The 21,891-nt window shown below is 43.6% G+C and overlaps 1 protein-coding gene across 2 annotated transcripts in view; it reads left to right on the forward strand.

Annotated features, from left to right (window-relative positions):
- Nucleotides 1–21,891, forward strand: part of PIP5K1B (phosphatidylinositol-4-phosphate 5-kinase type 1 beta) — a 310,458-nt gene that overhangs the window by 215,355 nt on the left and 73,212 nt on the right. For both annotated transcript variants that reach the window (XM_019463652.2, XM_019463653.2), the window contains exons 7-12: nucleotides 2,892–3,103; nucleotides 4,674–4,757; nucleotides 4,864–4,912; nucleotides 8,263–8,347; nucleotides 11,488–11,643; nucleotides 18,549–18,693. In XM_019463652.2, the coding sequence (XP_019319197.1) occupies nucleotides 2,892–3,103; nucleotides 4,674–4,757; nucleotides 4,864–4,912; nucleotides 8,263–8,347; nucleotides 11,488–11,643; nucleotides 18,549–18,693 (731 nt within the window). The remainder of the gene's footprint in view (nucleotides 1–2,891; nucleotides 3,104–4,673; nucleotides 4,758–4,863; nucleotides 4,913–8,262; nucleotides 8,348–11,487; nucleotides 11,644–18,548; nucleotides 18,694–21,891) is intronic.

Raw genomic sequence — 21,891 nt, forward strand, 5'->3', positions numbered from 1 at the left:
GGTTAAGGGCGTTTACTTCCGAGATGACGTCTGTCATCTCTCACACTAGTGTGAGCAATGAGTCACTATGACTTGAAATCAGGATGACGATCGCAAGCAGTTAATTCGGCATTTTCTTTGTACCCGGAATGTTCCTAGGCTCTTTCTCTGCATGTCCGTGTTGAATTTTTACAAAGCACCCCATACAGTATACAACATTATTGTCACCACTTTATAGAGGAGGAAGCAGGCAGAGGGGGGTGATGTAAGCTGCCTAGGCCACACTCTTTACCTTTTATGTCCTTCCCCCGGACGCGTGCGCACTGACAAATGTCATTGGGAAGACTGGTGGCGATTGTCGTGCAAGGTCTCTGATGCCACGTGGGTGGGCACTGTTCCCCAGCCATCTTTGCGGTGTGGCTGAGAATTGCAAAGCCCAAGGACCTTGTACCCTTGTTGCTATCTGAAGAAAGCATCCAGTATCTGTGAGGGTTTCTCTTCAAGAGGCTGGGTCCTTGGCAACCGTGATGCAGAACTGTCTTGTTTGCTTATGTGGCTCCGTGCCACCGTGTGGGGGCATAAGGCACCGATAAACCTCTGTGGGGAACCGACCAGTGAGTCTGAGGCTCACACGTTGGGTCAGTGGTGAGGAACTTTTCCTGCCACCCTTCCCGCCTCCTCCAATCTTGGCCTCCATTTCTTCTTAGGGTAGGGAGGCTCGGTCCACACTGCTGTCAGGCCACTCTCTGATCTCATGGGTTATAAAGTTCCATGGCCAAAACCTCTAAAATAGTAAGATTTTCCTCTCAGCTCTTGCCTGCCTCCTTTCTTTTTTATTTATTTATTTTTAATTTTTGTTTTAAATGTTTATCTATTTTTGAGACAGAGGGAGACAGAGCGCAAGTGGGAGAGGGGCAGAGAGAGAGGGAGACACAGAATCCGAAGCAGGCTCCAGGTTCTGAGCTGTCAGCACCGAGCCTGATGCGGGGCTCGAACCCACGAACCGTGAGATGATGACCTGAGCCAAAGTCAGATGCTTAACCGACCGAGCCACCCAGGCACCCCCTTGCCTGCCTTCTTTCTTAATTTAGTAAACCATAAGATGAATAGTTGATGCTCATGTACAGCCCCTTTCATTCTTCCTCATTGATGGCAAAGATGTACGAGACCCAGGGATGACCGTATTTCTGGAAGGCCTCCTGTGCCATAGTTCACAAGTCCCGTGACAGATGGTATTCATGAAGTGGCAGCCACAGGTGTTTGAATCCTCGGGCTCGACCCCTGTTTCCTGTATCATAAATGTCTGATCAAAAAGCAGCTGGGCCGAGGGGGAATGAGAAGCCTTAGAAATGCTGCGTATTCTGTCTCTGGTTAAACAATGACTATAGACTCTGATCCTCAGAGGCGGTTCCTAACTAGGGTACAGTGACAGATTATCATGTTGTTCTGCCATGCAGGCTTGGCTTAATTTCTGGGCTTTTTTGATTTCCCAAACAGCTTTGTGTGAGAAACGCCAGGCATTTAAAACCCTGCTGTACAGGAGATTCATGTACAAAGCACAAGGAGGAGAACTTTATCATGGAGGAAAATGCCCCATTTTCATGCGCTCCTGAATACTTTTCCTCCACTAAGGAAGCATCCTGAGTGTCAGAGCCCCACCTACTCTGGGAAGCCGTGTCGACTGCTTCTCCCCTTGACCTTACCTCCTACCGTTTTCCTGTCAGAACACCTCTACCTCCTTTGTCTGGCGGCCTCTGCTACTTTTATTTTTATTTATTTTTAATTTTTTTTTAATGTTTATTTATTTATTTTGAGAGTGAAAGGGAGAGGGAGAATCCCAAGCAGGCTCCATGCTGTCAGCACAGACCCTGATGCGGGGCTCAATCCCACAAACATGAGATCATGACCTGGGCCAGATCAAGAGTCTGACGCTTAACCAACTAAGCCACCCAGGTGCTTTTGAGATCCTAATTTTTAAAAACACTTGTACAGGGGGCGCACCTGGGTGGCTCAGTCAGTTGAGCGTCCAACTTCGGCTCAGGTCATGACCTCGCGGTCTGTGAGTTCGAGCCCCGCGTCAGGCTCTGTGCTGACAGCTCGGAGCCTGGAGCCTGCTTTGGATTTTATGTGGGTGTCTCTCTCTCTCTCTCTCTCTCTCTCTCTCTCTGCTCCTCCCCCACTCGTGCTCGCTCGCTTGCTCTCTCTTTCTCAAAAATCAATAAACACGTTTTAAAAAGTTTAAAAACAGTTGTACAGGGAACCGAATGGCAGCTTTGAAAGACACGCTTTCCAAAGGAGACCACCGAACTCCAGCAAGGTCAAGATTGGGAGAACAGAATCCAAACAAAAACACATTCCGGCTGAGTCTTCACGCTGAGGAGGTTGCAGGCTTCTAGAGACCAGTACCCGTTGGTGTCTGTGCTCCTCGTGCTGAAGAGTGTGGCTGCTGGAGTTGCCTGCCCGGGTTCCTATCCCGACAGCACCACTCATGAAGTGTGTGATATTGAGCAAATCACTTCCTCTCTCTCTCTCTCTCTCTCTCTCTGTCTCGATTTGTTCGTCTGTAAGATAGAGACCATAATAGTACCTAACTCAAAGAGTTGTGAGGGTTGAATCCAAGGTGACCTACTGAGAACCTGGCCTGTGGGAAGTTTTCAATAAATGTTATGGGTGAAACATTTATGAAGGGTTAGGAAAAGATGTGCTTCTTCTAAATTTGCATAAAAAATATCGTCTTGGAGCCATTGTGATAATCCTTACTAAACAGGACCTAATAACAACCACAAATGTTTTTATTTTGATTCTTCCTCTGTCAGCCGTGTGTCTGCTTATCTAGAGCTCTCTGATCCTCCCCAGATGAGACTTAGGAGCCATTTCAGTTGACTGGCCTGCTGGTTCTTGTTCTTACTCAGGTGCTGGAAAGCTTCAAAATCATGGACTATAGCCTTTTGCTGGGAATCCACATCCTGGACCATTCCCTCAAAGAGAAAGAAGAGGAGAACTCACAAAACGTGCCTGATGCTAAACGGTCGGGGATGCAGAAGGTCCTCTATTCGACAGCAATGGAATCCATCCAGGGGCCAGGGAAACCAGGAGACGGGATCATCACAGAGAACCCGGACACGTAAGTGTGGTCGCCTACCTGCCCACCCTCCTGGCCGGGGGAGCCCATGTTGGTGAGGTAATTAAATGCAGTCATGTTCCTTTCCTGGTGGCTCTTGGAGAATGGCTTCCTATCTGGTGCTAAAATGGATCAAGCAGCCTTCGTTTCTCTTCCTCTGCGGATGACTAGAGGAGTAGCAGCTCTTTGGGTTATTATCATTCTCTGATGCGCGCGGTTTCAGTGTTTCAGATGGCCCCATTTTTGAACAGGCTGGAAATGTTTCTACCCCTATTTACTGCATATTCAAAACAGGCACCACGACAGGAGACTATGAATTTGAATAAACATGCGTTGAAGCAAACATGTGACAGGAATTACGTTCACAATTCAGAGCCACTTATCCACATAAAAAGATTCTGCTGTTGTAGGTCCTGTACCCTGGCAGATGTAGTCTCTTGGCCTCAGCCAGATGTGATGGTAACTGCAGGATTAGTTGGCACAGAGAAAGTGCTTCTTGACTAACAGAAACAGCTACAACCAAAGAAAGCGATTGAAATGGTTGACTGTCATGAGTGTTCACCAGCTGTGCAGGAGACTGAATGAAGGGCATCATTTTCCTAGGCCATAAGCGGCTGCCTTCTGGGGGTCTCCAACAATGACTAAATCACAGGCATGTTTCACCTTTAGAAAGGAACTCCATACGTATTAAAGCTTTAAAAATTCCTTTCTTATGATTCTGTCTCAGTGTCCAATAATCAATTAAACCAATTATTCTCTATCAGTATAGTGAACTACACAGCCATTAAAAAACGCATTAGCATTGAATATGAGGAAATGTACATCGTTTAGCAAATGAAAAATGCAAGTTGTAAAATATGCTAACTTAAATGCTTTTGCGGGCTAATAAATACATATACACGTCTGTTTCCCCTGGAAAGGTGTACCAAATGCTAATAGAAGTCCTTGGCATCCTTGGAATGGGTTCTTTTGTATATTTAAAATCTCACAGTAGATATATAAAAGTGTTGCATTTTTAAAACGTAGTGTTTTGGGGCACCTCGGTGGCTCAGTTGGTGAAGCGTCTGACTTTGGCTCAGGTCATGATCTCACAGTTCGTGAGTGTGAGCCCTGCATTGGGCTCTGTGCTGACAGCTCAGAGCCTAGAGCCTGCTTCGGGTTCTGTGCCTCCCTCCCTCCCTGCCCCTCCCTTGCGCTCTCTCTCTCTCTCTCTCTCCCTCTCAAAAACAAATAAACATTTTAAAAAATGAAATAAAAAGCAGTATTTCAGTATATTTTGAAAATTCGTGCTTGCAGTTTTAAAATAGAAAGAATTTTTTGTTTGGATTCTTCTCATCCAGCTGTCCAGAGGTGACAGCTCTGGTTTCACTCTCCTGTGTGGGAAGTATATCATTCTGGATTCCCAGGAAGACTCTACCCAGGGGCGGGGGGGAAGGAAAGAAAGAAAGAAAAGAGAAAAGGAAAGCAAGTCCAGAATTCTTAAAGTTGTCCATTTTTATTTAGTCTATTTTAGAAATTATGTCCACTTCCTAATATATGTTGTAAAATCTTCTCTCTTTTGCTCTATCAACAGAATGGGAGGCATTCCAGCTAAAAGCCATAAGGGAGAAAAACTACTTTTGTTTATGGGCATTATTGACATTCTGCAATCATATAGGTAAGTAATTTGGGGAAGAAGCCTTTATTTATTTCAAAGTAAATCAACAAAAGGCTTTGGGAGTGATTTTATATTCTCATTTTTGTTTCTGTCTGTTTACATTTAGGTTAATGAAGAAGTTAGAACATTCCTGGAAAGCGCTTGTTTATGATGGGGTAAGTGACTTACCATGTTCCTTGTTAAACTATATATTTCTCTGATTTCTCAGACTTCAACGTATGTGTAGGAAGTCACATCAGCAGACCAGACGATGTTCTCTTTTTTGTTGTTTTTTTTTAACATTTATTTCCGAAAGAGAGAGACTGAGGGTCAGCGGGGGAGGGGCAGAGAGAAAGCGAGACACAGAATCCGAAGCAGGCTCAGGCTCTAAGCTGTCAGCACAGAGCCCGATGCGGGGCTCGAACCCATGAGCCTTGCTATCATGACCCGAGCCGAAGTCGGTTGCCTAACCGACTGAGCCGCCCAAGTGCCCTAAAAGGATGTGTTGTTTCTATGTCAAATCTCCAGGACCCTCTTACAAGAGGATGCTGGGGAAAAGGGGGAGGGAGACTGATTGCAGAGCCCCTGGGAAGAACAGGAGGACCATTGAAATGAGATTCTCGGTTCTCACCGGAGTAAGCTGTGGAGCGATCTGAGCCTGACTTTGGTGGGACACAGCCCTGGATGTGAACCCTGCATTCACCACTTTACTAACCGTGTGATCCAGTCACATTGCTTGTTATTTGGCCTCCCTGGGCCTGGTTTCCCATCTGTACCAGAGATATAGTGATAGCCCTCACAGGGCTAATGCAGGGATTAAATAAAATAATACACTGTCGTGTTCGACACAATGCCGAGCACAATAAAGACGGAAGAAGTGAAAACTTACATACAAGTTGTTACGGATGTACGTGACTAAGACTGAACGGTGTGAGGGTCTCTTAGACCCAGAGTTGCATAGCAATCAAAAAAAAAAAAAAGAAAAGAAAACAATCAATTATCCAGAGGTATTCTCCCTCCCCCTCTCCCTCCTGCCCACTCAGTACACAGACACGTTCCTATCTACGTGTTACATGCGAAGTTTTTGCTACTGATGGAACATTTACTGGCCTCGGCCTCCCTCAGTTAATAACCTGACCACAGAATATATTGGGCAGAGGTTTGCTCGCACATTTTTTAAAGATGTTCGCAGCTGCTTTCCTTTGAAAGAAGATAAATTATAGATATTATTCTCTTCCTTTATTGGAAAAGAGCACTGACTTCCTCACTTCTGTGGAAGGCTGGTAATAACCTCTCTGCATGAAAGATCTGCATTTTGTCCCCAGGCTGAGGAATGGGCTTTGTCAGAATGCACTCGTAAACAACAGGTTCACAAGTTTGCTTCTGAGAAGTAAATGTAGGCTTACTATTTAAATCGAAGATTCCTTTTGTTTAAAGGCCAAGATGGCGGACTAATATTCTCCCTTCCAGCTGACAAAAATAGAGACTGTTTAATGCCTTTTTTAAAATATTTATTTATTTTGGGGAGAGCACAAGTGGGGGAGGGGCAGACAGAGGGGGACAGAGGATCTTAAGTGGGCTCTGGGCTGACAGTAGGGAGCCCGACTGATGTGGGGCCCAAGCTCACGAACTGCGAGGTCATGACCTGAGCCAAAGTCAGATGTGCACCCGAGCCACCCAGGTGTCCCAAGACTGCATAATGCTTTAAACATGGAAAGGAAAACAGCCAACACCCTTCCCGTTCTGTTTCCTAAGACGACTTTAATTCCCTGTTACCAGACTAAGATTTCTGATCTGAATGGCCTAGTACTCAACTGGTCAGATGCATCTAAGAGGCCCCTACCTTTGTCTAGTTAAAATATATCTTCCGTGTTTTGGTGGTGGTTTCTTTTTTTTAAGAGAGTCTCTGTGTTGATTGTTTACTTGTGGAATTACAAGCGGTAAATAAGACTCACTTTTGTTTATTTGCAAACGTGCCTCTTATTTAAACAATGTTTCTTCATACCGAAAGAGAACCACAGCCCAGCTTCTCTTGGAAAGAGAAGGTCTGGGTCTTAATCATCTTGCACCATAAGATATTCCTCAATATCTTATGCATTTGTTGTGAATATGTGTCCACTTCAGACAGGAGCTGCCAGAGTACTGGGGGGGGGGGGGTGGGGGGGGGTGTGGGGAGTGCACGTCAAACCAGTAGGAAATTCCCACCACGTCTGCAACATCACTGTCTAGGGGACCTTGGCCAAAGAAGGTTCCTCTACGCTGTCCTTCATTACATGCTAATTACAGAATTACCTTATGCCTCATGTAATTCCCTATTTCACAGATGAAAAAAAACGGAGGCACCAAAACACTGCCTTTCTCCTGGATCACACAGCTTCTTAAAGTTAGAACTAACACCAGAACCAGGTCTCCAGACCCCTGGTCCAGTGTGGGTTTTTCCCTCCACACCTGGAGCGGGAACTTCATACCATCTAAATTTAAACTTTTAGAACTTTTTTTTATTGGAATCCACAAACTTAGAATCAAAATGGAACATTAATTTGTTTCTGGAAATGTATATCTTGGAGAGCAGGTAAATGATCACTGAATAAACATACAGAATTCGCTTCTTCATCCATCTCCTGTCCTGGATTTGTAATAAAACGCCCCTTCAGTCCTGAAGACTCCTGCCAAGCATGAGAGAATTGAGTTAACAGTTTAATTCAATTCAATTCTATCTAATTAGTGGATAATTCAGCATAACACGGAGGTCATCAGTCAGCCGTGTCCCCTCGGAATCTTCCCCGTGTTTTGCACCATTTTACTAGGAGATAAAACCAGTGCTCCTTTTTGACCTAGATGCCATTTTTCCATTAGGGTTGTTTTGCTTATTTGTGTCCCCAGTTTTTTTTTTAATTTTTTTTTAACGTTTATTTATTTTTGAGCAAGAGAGACAGCGCACGAGCAGGGGAGGGGCAGAGAGAGAGGACACAGAATCTGAAGCAGGCTCCAGGCCCTGAGCTGTCAGCACAGAGCCCAACGCGGGGCCCAAACCCACAAACCGTGAGATCATGACCTGAGCCGAAGTCTGGCATTTAACCGACTGAGCCACCTGGGCGTCTATGTCCCCAGTTTTTGTCCCCAGCTCAAACCGTTCTCCTTCATTTCAGCTGAGACTTGAGGTGCTCGTTGCCTACGTGTGAAACAAAGAATCTAAAAGCCCCACATGGCACACAATGCAATCAGAATCAACTTATTACATGTTTTGCTTTATAAAACAGCATCTTTTTGCTAGCTCTCCCCAGCCCCGCTTCGTACTCTGTTTCATCATGAGTATCCACAATCTTTGCTCAGATTGTCTTTGCCTCCTTCCGCAGCCTGACTCTTGGGCACCACAGGTCACAAGACTTTGCTCTTCTCTGGCTCTCAACATCCACACCTTCTGGTTAAGGACGTGGGCTTAACAGAGAACTGATTGAATTAGATGGTTCTTCTAGCTTAAAATGAACTGCAAGATAAACCTGTGATAACTGATTTGTATTTTCAGGATACTGTTTCAGTTCATCGACCAAGCTTTTATGCTGACAGATTTCTAAAGTTTATGAATTCCAGAGTTTTCAAGAAAATTCAAGGTAAGGTTCTTAGAATTTTTTTTTTTTTTTTTACTTTTAGCACTTACTTGCTGACTTTCTGGTGTGTATCCTTCCAAGATTTTTAGTGGAAGGTTTGGACTAATTTATCTCCCAAAAGCTGTGATCACTTAATAATTATGTAATTACCAGTAATTTACTGATGCCATAATCATTAGAGTCTTATTGTGGAAAAAATTAGAAACTGCCTAACTATCCAGTCCTGTAATTTACAGATTATATGATGCATTAAATATATTATGGTACAATCTAATGGAATAATATGTACAATAAAATTCATATTCTAAAGGTACATTTAGTCCTTATAGACATAGATTTATTCACACAGACACACACACGTATATGTAGTTCATTGGTTTGCATATGTAAATTCACAACAAATGCTAATGGAATATATAAAAATCTGATACATTAACAAGAAAAAGGATGAAAACCAAACGATCATCTCAACAGGTGCAGAAAACGCACTGGACAAAGTACAGTATTCATTCATGGTAAAAACTTTCCACAAAGTAGGTTCAGAGGGAACATACATCAACATCACAAAGGCCATACATGAAAAACCCACAGCTAACATCATACCCAATGGCAAAAACCTGAGAGCTTTTCCTCTAACATCAGCAGCAAGACAAGTATATCCACTCTCACCACAAGCAGTGCTCAAATCTTTGGGCCTCAGGGCCACTTTACGCTCTTTTCAATGATTAAAGACCCCGAAAAAGCATTTACACATGTGGGGCTATGTATATCACTATTTAGCATATTAGAATTTAAAATTAAGGAAAGTTTTAAATATTCATTAATTCTTACAAAGTAACAATTTCAAAAATTGCGTGTAAAAAAGGTCAGTTTCAACAAAAAGGTAAAAAAATTTCACATAAAAAATAATCATGAAGGGATGCCTGGTGGCTTAGTTGGTTAAGCCAACTTCGGCTCAGGTCATGATCTCACAGTTCGTGGGTTCGAGCCCCGCATTGGGCTCTCCTGTCGGCTCATGCCCTTTCTCTCTCAAAAATAAATAAACATTAAAATAATAATAATAGTAATAATTAGGAAAAGCAATATTTTCTAAAACAAATAATTGAGAGAAGTGGTATTATTTTACATTTTTTCAAAGCCCCAATTCTGGCTTAATAGGAGACATCTAGAATCTCCTATCAGCTTCTGAATTCAGTCTGTGGCTAGATGTCCTGTGGCATCTAGAAAACTCATTAGAGAGTGAGAAAGGCTAATTACGCCTTAATATTGTTATGAAAATAGGTTTTTTTAGTTATTTTATTTGTTTTTGTTAAGTAATCTCTACAGCCCTGTGGGGCTCCAACTCATGACCCCAAGATCATGAGTCACAAGCTCCACTGACTGAACCAGCCAGGAGCCCCTGAAAATAGTTTTAACATTGAAGACCTTCTAAGAGGGTCTCAGGAGCCTCTAGTACTCCCTGAACCACATTTGAGATCCTCCGACTTAAAAGTTTTAAAATATTATGTTGGAAGACAAGAGGTGAAGGTTCATAAAAGTCAGCAGACAGAACCTTAAAGCAGAAGCCAGTGCGCGTAATCCCTTCACACCTAGATAGCAGGTGTCGCCATTGTCTTCATAGGATGAGGAGTCAAGGTGAATGTGACTTATTTGGGCCACTTATTTTCCAGTAAAATCCATTTTGATCAGTTTTTAAACATTCAAAATTTCCTCCCCTCCAAGAAAACCCAGGTCTGGTTTTATCTCTTCTCCCCCTCACGTCAGCCAGGAAATAGAATGCTAGCAAGCGAAGAAATGAATACCGCTTAAGACAACTTCAGAGAAAAGAAAGACACCTTGGGTTTCCTGCTTTCTCCTTCTGTGATCTTGGGCAGGTCAGAGCTTTTCAGCTCTCTATTTCTGGTCCTATAAAAGGGCTCAGACAACCGTTGTCTCCCTCAGACAACTGCGTGGGTAATTTGAGATATGGAGTGTGATGTTAGTCTCCAAACCCTAAAACCCTCTACAAAAGTTATTTATGATGATGATCATATGATTATGGTTATAAGACTGCTCACAAGACACACAGACTTTTCCTTCTCCAGAACTGGAGAGAATGCCCACCATTCTTCCCCATTTGTGTGTCCCAAAGTCCTTGTCCAATTAAGTTCTTGCAAGCTGCCTACGGGCAGGCCCCAGATGAGCGTTGCAATCTAAGCTCTGAGCTTCCCAAGGCCAGACGCAATTATTCTAATGCATCAGCTGTCAGGTCCCCCCTGCATGCAAACCTCCACAGGTGGAGAGACACTGCCAAATACCAGTTCAGGCAAGGCATAAACAAGCCGCAACTTCTCTCCTCTCCAAGGAAATTCTTTAATAACTGCGTTGAGCCAAGAAGAATTCTTGGAACGAGGACTGAACAGAGATGGGGATTGTGTGGCTGCGGCTAAAACAGCTCCCAGTGATGTAGCCGAAGTACAGGCACAGCCTTCAGCGAGCAGGATTGATAGCGAAGTCCGTTTGCCCTGGTTCGGGTTCCCAACACACTTCTGAAGTTGTAGAATGCTGTTGGGACAAAGGTCAGGAGTGAACGGTACATCTGATATAGCCGTGACCTCGAAAAGACCCAGAGGGCAGGAAATTTCAGTGGAAAGTCACTTAAAAGAAAAAAGCAACCCGAAGTAACTTGACTAAATTAGGCTTCCTGAGTATAAGATTAAACATTGGCATGTTTAGAAATTCCTAGTCCCAAGTTAATAAAACCAGGGTCATGAGAATTCTCCTTGCTTTACCATCTGCCTTTACCAACCCACCCGACCTCCTCCTAGCACTAGGAAAACATTGCTTGGAGGCAGAAAAATTCTCCTTTAGCCTCAAAACATTTGAATTTCACCTCGGGTGAGACTTAACTTCAAAATCTGGAGCTGTATTCCAGTTTGCATGGACTCTAGGCCCTTGTAATCGAAGTCAAGTCACTGCGGACAAAAAAAATTGCCCAAACACCAATAGTTTTGTCTCCCTTTCCTCGTGTATGTAAATCAAAGTTTCTTGTTTTATTTCTCCTCAATGACTAATAAGGTAATAAATAAAACCTTAATTAAAAATATTAATGTGCTTTTACAGTAAGTATCTTTCTTTGTCACTCCTTTGTCCTTCCTGTCTAGCTTTGAAGGCCTCACCTTCTAAAAAACGGTGCAACTCCATCGCTGCCCTGAAGGCAACCTCCCAAGAGATCGTGTCCTCAATTAGCCAGGAATGGAAGGATGAGAAGCGGGATCTGCTGACCGAGGGGCAGAGTTTCAGCAGCCTTGACGAGGAAGGTAAAGACATTCAACTTAAAAAAAAAAGGGGGGGTGGGGAGGAGTTCTTCTGATTTTATTTATATAGGTGATGTGGATTCACAATAGAACAATTAGAACATTAGAGGGGCGCCTGGTGGCTCAGGCGGTTGAGCGTCCAACTTGAGTTCAGGTCATGAGCTCACAGCTCTGAGTTCGAGCCCCGCGTCGGGCTCTGGGCTGACAGCTCGGAGCCTGGAGCCTGCTTCGGATTCTGTGTCTGCCTCTCTCCCTGCCCCTCCCCTGTGCAGGTTCTGTCTGTGTGTCTGTCTCTCAAAAGTAAATACACGTTAAAAAAATTTTTTTAAAAAAACATTAGAACATACCTGCTCTCAGAAACAAAACCTGGGGGCACCTGCCTGGCACAGTAGGTAGAACTTGCCACTCTTAATCATGAGTTCAAGCCCCATATTAGGCGTAGAGCTTACTTTAAAAAAAAAAAAGACACAAATTGTGTTAATGAATTTTCTAAAGGATACTTATAGTATGACTCGCTTACTATAAATTTTTTAAACACGTAAACAATATAATATATGGCTTAAGGTAAAAAATGTTAGAAATACACTAAGATATTCAGAAATAAGGATCAGTCACCCCACTACCTGGAGGTGACACATATGAACATCTTTGTGTTTTTACTACTTGGACCTTGTTCTGTGCATGTGTATAATGTGTGTGTGTGTGTGTGTTTCAGACATACACATTATATGCTTATATGTATGCACATATATACACACACTGTAACAATGAATTACCAACTTATTTAGGTCTTTAATGAATTTAATAAAAGTTTTAGAACTTTCCTCTTGCTTGTCATATATCCCTACCTTTTGTTAGATTTCTTCTCTAATGGGTAAAGATGTAGACCTGTATTTTCTATCTTTCCAAAGGGTATCTTTTGAAGATGTGGGTTTTCTGGCGGTTTGTTGCTACGGTGTTAGACCTCACCTCTTTGCTCGTTCCTTTGTCACTTGCTAGCTAGAACTCCTGGTACAGTGATGAATAGAAGCGGTGACCGGGCGGCCTTGCCTTGTCCTGATTTTAAAGGGAAGGCTTCTCACATTTCACTGTTGAGAAAGAAGTTTGCTGTATTGGATACCCATAATCGGGTCAAGGAAGTACCTTTTTATTGCTGGTTTGCTAAAAGTTTTTATCAGGAATGAGTATTGAATTTTATCACATACTTTTTTGTCTGTCTGTTTGAATTAGGTGTTTTCCTTTTCTAATTGTTAAAGAGGAAGTGACAGTTTCGACTTTTTTTAATCTATGTATTCTTCTGGGAATCCCAGCAATTCCTGAAAATTTCTTCTACTTAGATTAGCTCTCCAGGGGCGCCTGGGTGGCTTAGTCGGTTGAGCCTCTGACTTCGGCTCAGGTCATAATCTCATGGTTTGTGAGTTCGAGCCCTGCCTAGGGCTCTGTGCTGACAGCTCACAGCCTGGAGCCTGCTTCCAATTCTCTGCCTCCTTCTCTCTCTGCCCTCTCCTGCTCACACTCTGTCTTGCTCTCTCTCTCTCACAAATAAACATTTAAAAAAATTTTTTAGGGGCGCCTGGGTGGCGCAGTCGGTTAAGCGTCCGACTTCAGCCAGGTCACGATCTCGCGGTCCGTGAGTTCGAGCCCCGCGTCAGGCTCTGGGCTGATGGCTCGGAGCCTGGAGCCTGTTTCCGATTCTGTGTCTCCCTCTCTCTCTGCCCCTCCCCCGTTCATGCTCTGTCTCTCTCTGTCCCAAAAATAAAAATAAAAAACGTTGAAAAAAAAAATTTAAAAAAAAAAATTTTTTTAAAGATTAACTCTCTTCTCGGGGTTTTCTTTTCCTCAGAGTCACTAGGACAGGGTGATACTCCTTCTCCCCTCCTGCAGCACTTACCCACATGTTCCACGCTGGGATTCTTTCTTTTCTCATCTCCCTAGAAACCAGCTCAGACCCAGATACAGTGATACCAACAAAAGAGTTAATGAAATGCGCTTGCTCCTCTCTCTGGCTGGATGGCTGCAGTTTGTGGCAGCCGTGACTCCCTTTTCCTAAGCACCTCTGCACCAGCACTGTGCCTCCCACACTGCTGGTCTTCTTAGGGCACACAGAAAACTGTAAGGTGTCTACAGTCTGGGAAATAGGATTAATGGATTTTTAAACTGTATTAGTTCATCTTTTTTTATTTTTTTTAATGTTTATTTTTGAGAGAGACAGAGCATGAGCGGGGGAGGGGCAGACAGAGAGGGAGGCGCAGACTGCAAAGCAGGCTCCAGGCTCCGAGATGTCAGCACAGGGCTCGAACTCACGAACCGCGACATCATGACCTGAGCTGAAGTCAGATGTGCAACTGACTGAGCACCCCCCGGTGCCCCATAATCTTTCAAATAGGATGCACCATGTGACTTCTGAAGTTAAAGCAACAAGTCTAGTTGTCAGTCTGGAGGGAGGAAAGGGGTATAATACAGACACTACATAACATCCAGAAAGTCTGGATGGAAACATTGGAAGTAGGGCACATGTTGTGCTTTTCTTCAGCTGAGCTCTGGGACCCACTGTTTCATATCTAAATGAGTTTATCTGGACAGTTCTTTCTACAAAGTTTTTATCATGCTGTGTACTTGGGGCCTTCCATTTTCATAGTGCACCAAATTGCCTCTAGTTATTAATCGTCTCTTCTGTGCCACTGTCAGCATATCTTGGTTGTATTAGTTTTCTGGGGCCATGTAACAAATTACCAGAAAGCCAGCCGCTTAATAGAACCTCCAGTGATTAGCTCACAGTTGTGTAAGTGAGAAGTCTGGAAAGGCTCCCCTGGATTCTCCGGGCTCCGTTTATCAGGGATCTGAAGGCATCAGCTGGGCCGCGTTCTCATCTGGAGGTGTTGGGAAAGAAATCCTCCCAGGTCATCGTGTGGGCAGAATTGGCATCCTTGCGGACCCCATGCCTGCCTGTCTGATAGCTGTGGGCCACTTCCGGCCCCTCGAGACCGTGCACATACCTTGCCAGGCAGCCCCCTCCCATCTCCAACAGCCCTTCTCCAACAGAGAATTTTGTACAAGTGAATCCTTCTCTCACTTCCAATCCCTGACTGCCAGACACACATTTAAAAGGCTCAAGTCGGGGCGCCTGGGTGGCTCAGTCGGTTGAGCGTCCGACTTCGGCTCAGGTCACGATCTCACGGTCCGTGAGTTCGAGCCCCGCGTCGGGCTCTGGACTGATGGCCCGGAGCCTGGAGCCTGCTTCCGATTCTGTGTCTCCCTCTCTCTCTGCCCCTCCCCCGTTCATGCTCCGTCTCTCTCTGTCTCAAAAATAAATAAACGTTAAAAAAAATTAAAAAAAAATAATAATAATTAAAAAAATAAATAAAAGGCTCAAGTGATCGGGCGCCTGGGTGACTCAGTCTGTTAAGCATCTGACTCTTGACTTCAGCTCAGGTCATGATCTCGTGAGATCGAGCCCCACGTCGGGCTATGTGCTGGTAGTACAGAGCCTGCTTGGGATTCTCTCCGGTCCTCTCTACCCTTCCCCTGCTTGCACACACTCTCTCACTCAAAATAAATAATAAGGAAAAAAAAAAGGAGCTCAAGTGATGAGGCCAGGCCCATCTGGATAATATCCTCTAAGCTGGAGTTAAGGAATTAGTAACCTAATTACACCTGCATAATTCCTTTTGCGGTGTCAAATTTATAATTACAGGAGCCAAATCACATTCACTGATATGACCCCCACTCAGAGGGAGATGGTTCAAGCATACATATCCCTGGGGATCATCCTAGAATTCTGTCTACCATGTTAGTTTCTTAAAAAAACTGAAGGATATAGGAGCTTGAGGAGATAGTTCTCTGTTTTAAAGAGCTGCTCCTAAGAGATTGGGGCTCACCAGTGTCTGGCCCAAGTTGCTGGACAGGTCGCTCAAACAACCTCTGGTTGATGAAGTCAAGCTGGGTGCACCCAAAACTGGAGTCTTGATGAGCTCTTTTCAGTCCAGCCCCATCTGCCTTATATTGAGTAGCAATCCTTTCAAATCTGATGGACAGTGGTTTTTCGGACCCACTTTTCAATGTTATTGAGAGTTTCAGTGTTTTCCTCTATATTGAATGAGAAGGTGGGATCAAGCATATTAAAGGTCACTAGTCAGTTGTCCTATAACATTGAAGGCCTCTCTGATTTTTGCATGTTGAGTGCTTGGGGTACTTGCTTTTTTATACAGTCTGTTACCATCCGTTACTCATCATGGTAATTCTTTATTTTGACCAGAATAGGAGGCAGAGATGTACCGTCTCACACGTTTTACTTTATTTTATTTTATTTTTTTAATTTTATTTTTTTTAAATTTACATCCAAATTAGTTAGCATCTAGTGCAACAATGATTTCAGGAGTAGATTCCTTATTGCCCCTGACCCATTTAGCCCATCCCCCCTCCCCCACCCCCTGCAGTGACCCTCAGTTTGTTCTCCAGATTTATGAGTCTCTTCTGTTTTGTCCCCCTCCCTGTTTTTGTATTATTTTTGTTTCCCTTCCCTTATGTTCATGTTTTGTCTCTTCAAGTCCTCCTATGAGTGAAGTCATAGGATATTTGTCTTTCTCCAACTAATTTCACTTAGCATAATACCCTCCAGTTCCATCCACATAGTTGCAAATGGCAAGGTTCCATTCTTTTTGATTGCCGAGTAATACTCCAGTGTGTGTGTGTGTGTGTGTGTATCCCACATCTTTATCCATTCATCCATCGAGGGACATTAGGGCTCTTTCCATACTTTGGCTATTGTCGATAGTGCTGCTATAAACATGGGGGTGCATGTGTCCCTTCGAAACAGCACACCTGTATCCCGTGGATAAATGCCTAGTAGTGCAATTGCTGGGTTGTAGGGTAGTTCTATTTTTAGCTTTTTGAGGAACCTCCATACTCTTTTCCAGAGTGGCTGCACCAGCTTGCATTGCCACCATCTCACATATTTTAAAGTGTGTCCGGTCTCGTGGTCCAGAGTCCAGCCCTTCCGTGCCTACCCCCTTTCCCTCTGTGCCTCGCTCCATCCTTTCATCTCCCCCTCTTCAAACCCCACATCTAAAACCTCACACTCATGCGATAGTGCCTATTAGGACCATTTTCCATGCGTACGCTTCCTAAACATGCATAATTTTGAGCCTGTCATGCCAATGAAGGGATCCCAGAAACACTTTAAAGTTATGTTGTATTTATTATCGCCTGTCTTGGTTTAGCTTGGGGGAATGATGAAAAAGAATCTGGGTACACATGGTGATGCTGGTTAACAACAGTCTGTTGTATATTTGAAAGTTGCTAAGAGACTAGATCCTAAAAATTCTCATTACAAGAAAAAAAAAGTGTTGTATTGTAACTACTATGTGGTGATAGATGTTCACTAGACCATGATGATCATCTCACAATATACATGTTTATCAAATCATCACGTTGGACTCTTAAAATTAATACAGTGTTACATGTCAATTATATCTTCATAAAAATTTTAAAATGAAATTTGGGGTGCCTGAGTGGCTCAGTCAGTTGAGTGTCCGACTCTAAATTTTGGCTCAAGTCCTGACCCCAGGGTCATGGGATCAAGCCCCGTGTCAGGCTTCATGCTAAGTGTGGAGCCTGCTTAAGATAGTCCCTCTCTCCCTCTGCCTCTCTGCCACCCATTCTCTCTCTCTTTCTTTTTTTCTCAAAAAAAAAATAATAATGATGATGATGATGTCTCCCTAGGTTAAAAAAATCACCCATTCTCTCTTTCTTTCTAAAAAAAAAATAATAATAATAATAATAATGATGATGTCTCCCTAGGTTAAAAAAAAAATCAGTGTGGGCCTAGTTATAAAAGTTTAAGGACCAGGATTTGTCCATAACTGTTATGTCCACAGTGTTCTAATTTTTTTAAAATTTTTTAGCATGTATTTATTTTTGAGAGAGCATGAGCAGGGGAGGGGCAGAGAGAGAGGGAGACATAGAATCCGAAGCAGGCTCCAGGCTCTGAGCTGTCAGCACAGAGCCCCACGCGGGGCACAAACCCATGAATCATGAGATCATGACCTGAGCTGAAGTTGCACACTTAACCGACTAACCCACCCAGGTGCCCCACACAGTGTTCTGTTTTTAAAGCAACTCTGTTCTGTGTGACTGACCTGTCATTAAAGCACTGTCTCTACCAGGCTGGGCAGTAAGGGATACAAATTTGTCCAAAGTTTAGGTTAGGATGATTAAAAATGGTCTGGGAAGCATGTGTTTCCCGGCTGTTAAAAAGTCTGAGTACTGGGGCGCCTGGGTGGCTCAGTTGGTTAAGCGGCCGCCTTCGGCCCAGGTCACGATCTCGCGGTCTGTGAGTTCGAGCCCCGCGTCGGGCTCTGGGCTGATGGCTCAGAGCCTGGATGCCTGCTTCCGATTCTGTGTCTCCCTCTCTCTCTGCCCCTCCCCCGTTCATGCTCTGTCTCTCTCTGTCTCAAAAATAAAAGTTAAAAAAAAAAATTAAAAAAAAAAAAAGTCTGAGTACTTAGATCTAAATTGAGGAGGATAAATACGTGCATATCCCAGGGAGGGAGAGCAGGTGCCCTGTGTGTTTCTACATTGGCCAATCATCCTGTTAATCTCTGTCACATTATCTCCTTAAGCTCCTACGAGCTTTTGATGTCATCTTTTGAAACAGTAAATCACTTTCTTAGGTTTTTCAAAGAACATTCATAATATCATTTCCATAAGCTGTTTTGTAAATTAATGCAGTCCCCTTTCTGTTTAACCTGTTTGCAAGGAGCTGTCTTACGGGTCTGCTGTAGTTCAGACGAGTGAGGTGAATTCATCATTTAACTCGCAACCTGATCTGCGAAATGAGTGCTTTTGACTCGACTCCACTGCATTTACTACTGAGATTCATGAGTCTCTGTTCTGCTTTTGTCACCCAGCCCTGGGATCCCGACACAGGCCGGACCTGGTACCTAGCACTCCTTCACTCTTTGAAGCTGCTTCCTTGGCAACCACTATTTCTTCTTCTTCCTTATATGTCAATGAACATTGTCCGCACGACAGGACTATGCTCTATTCAAACAGGTAAGACTTCGCGCGATCACATTACCCGTCTGGCTGTTACCCCCTTAGTGCCACAGTTACACGGGTATCTCTGAACAAGCACATGCTGTCCCTGACAACCAGGGTGTGACCGTCACCTCCCCTGTAAGTGAGAGGAAGTGAAAACATGCTTGGTTTTTACTATGTCAAGAAGCACCTCTAGGGGAAAACCCTCCTTGTGTTTCTTCACAGTTAATCATTATGTCCTATAGACATTATATACTCAGTTCTCGGGAAAAAGATGGATGTTTCATCATTTCATCATTTCACCGTTTCTTATGAATGGATTTTTTAAGCAGGTGTTCTTGGTTAATATTGCACATAGCTGCAAAGATATTTGAATATTCTCTTTTCGTTCGAGTGACCTTAGTGGCCATGGTAGAAACAATAACTACCCCCCAAAGTTGTCCCCATCCTAATCCCTGGAACCTGTGCCTTATATGTTACCTTATAGAGCAAAAGGGACTTTTCCAATGTGTTTAAGTTAAAGATCCCAGGTGGGAAGTGTATCTTCAATTATTAAGGTTGTCTCAATGAAATCGCATGGTCTTTTTTTTTTAATATTGTTTTATTAACACTACAGTGGTAGGCAACTTTATGCTTCTGTTTTTTCCTGGATCACTGAGTCACACACAATTCAAAATCCACTAGGAGGCTGAGAGCCTTTACATTAAATGTATCCTCCCTAAAAATCCTTAACTGTATGCCAGTCTGTCCTCACGCAGTAAAATTCAGTTATGCACAGGGTCTTTGTAAGGGGAAGACAGAAAGGTTAGGGTCCGATAAAGAGAATTGCAGAAGCAGAGGGCAGAGAGAGATGTTAGAAGACCCCATGCCGCTGGCTTCAAAAGGCGGAGGACAGGGCAGTGAGCCCAGGGAAGCCAGCAGCCTCTAAAAACCAGAAAGGGCTAGGAAACAGGTGCCCCCTTAGAGCCTTCACCGAGGAAGACAGATCTTCCAACATGTTGAATTTCAGGATTTCTGACCAGAGCTGTGAGAGAATAAGTTGTGTTGTTTTAAGCCATAAGTTTGTGATAATTTCTTATAGCAGCAATAGAAAACTAATACAGTGACTCTCAAACATGCAATGATTTAGTGTTTCAGTGTTGGGGGGGGGGGTGGTACTATTATTTCCTAAATAGAGAGTCACTTAGTTATTAAATACTTTGGCTTTTTATTTTTATTTCTTTCTCTGTTTATATTTAGAGGGAGCGTGTGAGGGGGGAGTGGCAGAGGGAAAGAGAGAGAATCTTCAGCAGGCTCCACATTCTGCACAGATCCGAATGCAGGGCTCAATCCCACGACCTGAGTCGAAATCGAGAGTCAGAAGCTTAACTGAGTCAGCTACCCAGGCGCCCCTCGATACTTTTGCTTTTTAAACAAAACATTGTCAAATATCGATTCTAGTAATAGGAGATGATATCTTTACACAAAGATCACAATGTTGCCTATGGGCATAGCTGATTGATTTTTCTCTTTCTATATATGCAATTTTGGTTTTTTAAATTTTTTTAATGTTTATTTTTTTTTTAGAGAGAGAGAGAGAGAGAGACAGTGCACAAGCAGGGGAGAGGCAGAGAGAGAGAGGGAGACACAGATTCTGAAGCAGGCTCCAGGCTCGGAGCTGTCACCTCAGAGCGTGACACGGGGCTCGAACTCACAAACTGCGAGGTCATGACCTGAGCCAAAGTCGGTCACTTTACGGACTGAGCCACCCAGGCACCTCTGTATATACAATTTTGTAACTAGCTTCAGTTGCTGGACAGGGACTGCTCTGTATATGTTCCTGATAATTATCTGTTAAATGTTGAACTGGCTCTTGTCAAAAATCTGGCTCTTGAGAATCAAGATTGGATTCGTGCAGGTAAAGTCCTTCTGGCACAAGTCATTTTCCACCTCCACGGTTGCAGCGTGGCTCACTTCCAGAATGAGGACTCCGTATGGTAGGCTCCTTTTTAACATACGCATATTTGTAGATTCCAGCTTGGTCTAGAAGTTAAGGTTTGGTAATTGGAGCTTCTGTAGAAATTTCTTCCCTCTTGCCATTTGCTGCTCTCTCCGCTAGATACCGGTTGGGGGATAGTGGGTGAGGCAACCAGTCTTGGTCTGGAGAAGTGCAATGAATGGCAGGGTGAGCCTTCAGTCTTAGTAGGGCTTCAGTTTAGATTGCTCGGGTGGAAAAGCCAACAAATAAGGCTCCATTATAAATTACTCAACTCATCTAAACTGTAAAAGAAATTTGGTTCGCTTCCTTAGGCTAGAAGAATTTAAAGTGACCTAGCGGTGATGTGTACCTGAATGTTCAAATTTGTGACATAAATAGTCAAGCGACAGCTTTCCTATCTGTGTGGTATAGCTAAACGCCATTGTTTTGCTCTCACGTAGAAATAGCGGCTCAAAAAAATGGCTGGAAAGTCACAGGAAGCTCCTTGCAAGGTCAAAAAACAATTCCACATGAAGGCCTGGTGGTTTCTTTTTTTTTTTTTAACGTTTTTTTATTTTTGAGACAGAGAGAGACAGAGCATGAACGGGAGAGGGTCAGAGAGAGAGGGAGACACAGAATCTGAAACAGGCTCCAGGCTCTGAGCCGTCAGCACAGAGCTCAACGTGGGGCTCGAACTCACAGACTGTGAGATCATGACCTGAGCCGAAGTCGAAAGCTTAACCAACTGAGCCACCCAGGTGCCCCAAGGCATGGTGGTTTCTTATGTTTGCTACTGTTCTCATTATCAGGGTCACGTAATTGGATATGCTATTAATTTACTAGAATTTTCAGCACAAATACAAAAGGGTTTTTTGCTTGTGGGTTTGTTTGTTTGTTTCTTTGTTTGTTTATTTGTTTTGGTGGCACTAGTCGTTAGTAAGTATGCAGTATCTTGGCCAGAAGTATTCAATTCTTGGGTATTCATAAAGTTCCCCCAGCATCTGGAACTGTCTCCTTCCTAGCCAGTGTTGCAAGCTACCTCTGCATGCTCCAGGGCTGTGGTATAATTCTTGGTACTTTTACTTATGAGGATGCTGGTTATCATATGTTGGATGGGGAAAACAGTGTTATCTGTGATATTTTTCCCTTCCTTTTTTTGAAGTGAACTGTTGGAGATAAACCTTCTTTGGCATGGTATCTCCAACTTTCATTTTGATATGCTTAGCGGGCAGGTGGCAACAAGAAACCACTCTGTC

Source organism: Panthera pardus, unplaced genomic scaffold (assembly GCF_024362965.1).
Source record: "Panthera pardus isolate Hobbes unplaced genomic scaffold, ASM2436296v1 HiC_scaffold_20, whole genome shotgun sequence".
NCBI classification, from domain to species: domain Eukaryota; kingdom Metazoa; phylum Chordata; class Mammalia; order Carnivora; family Felidae; genus Panthera; species Panthera pardus.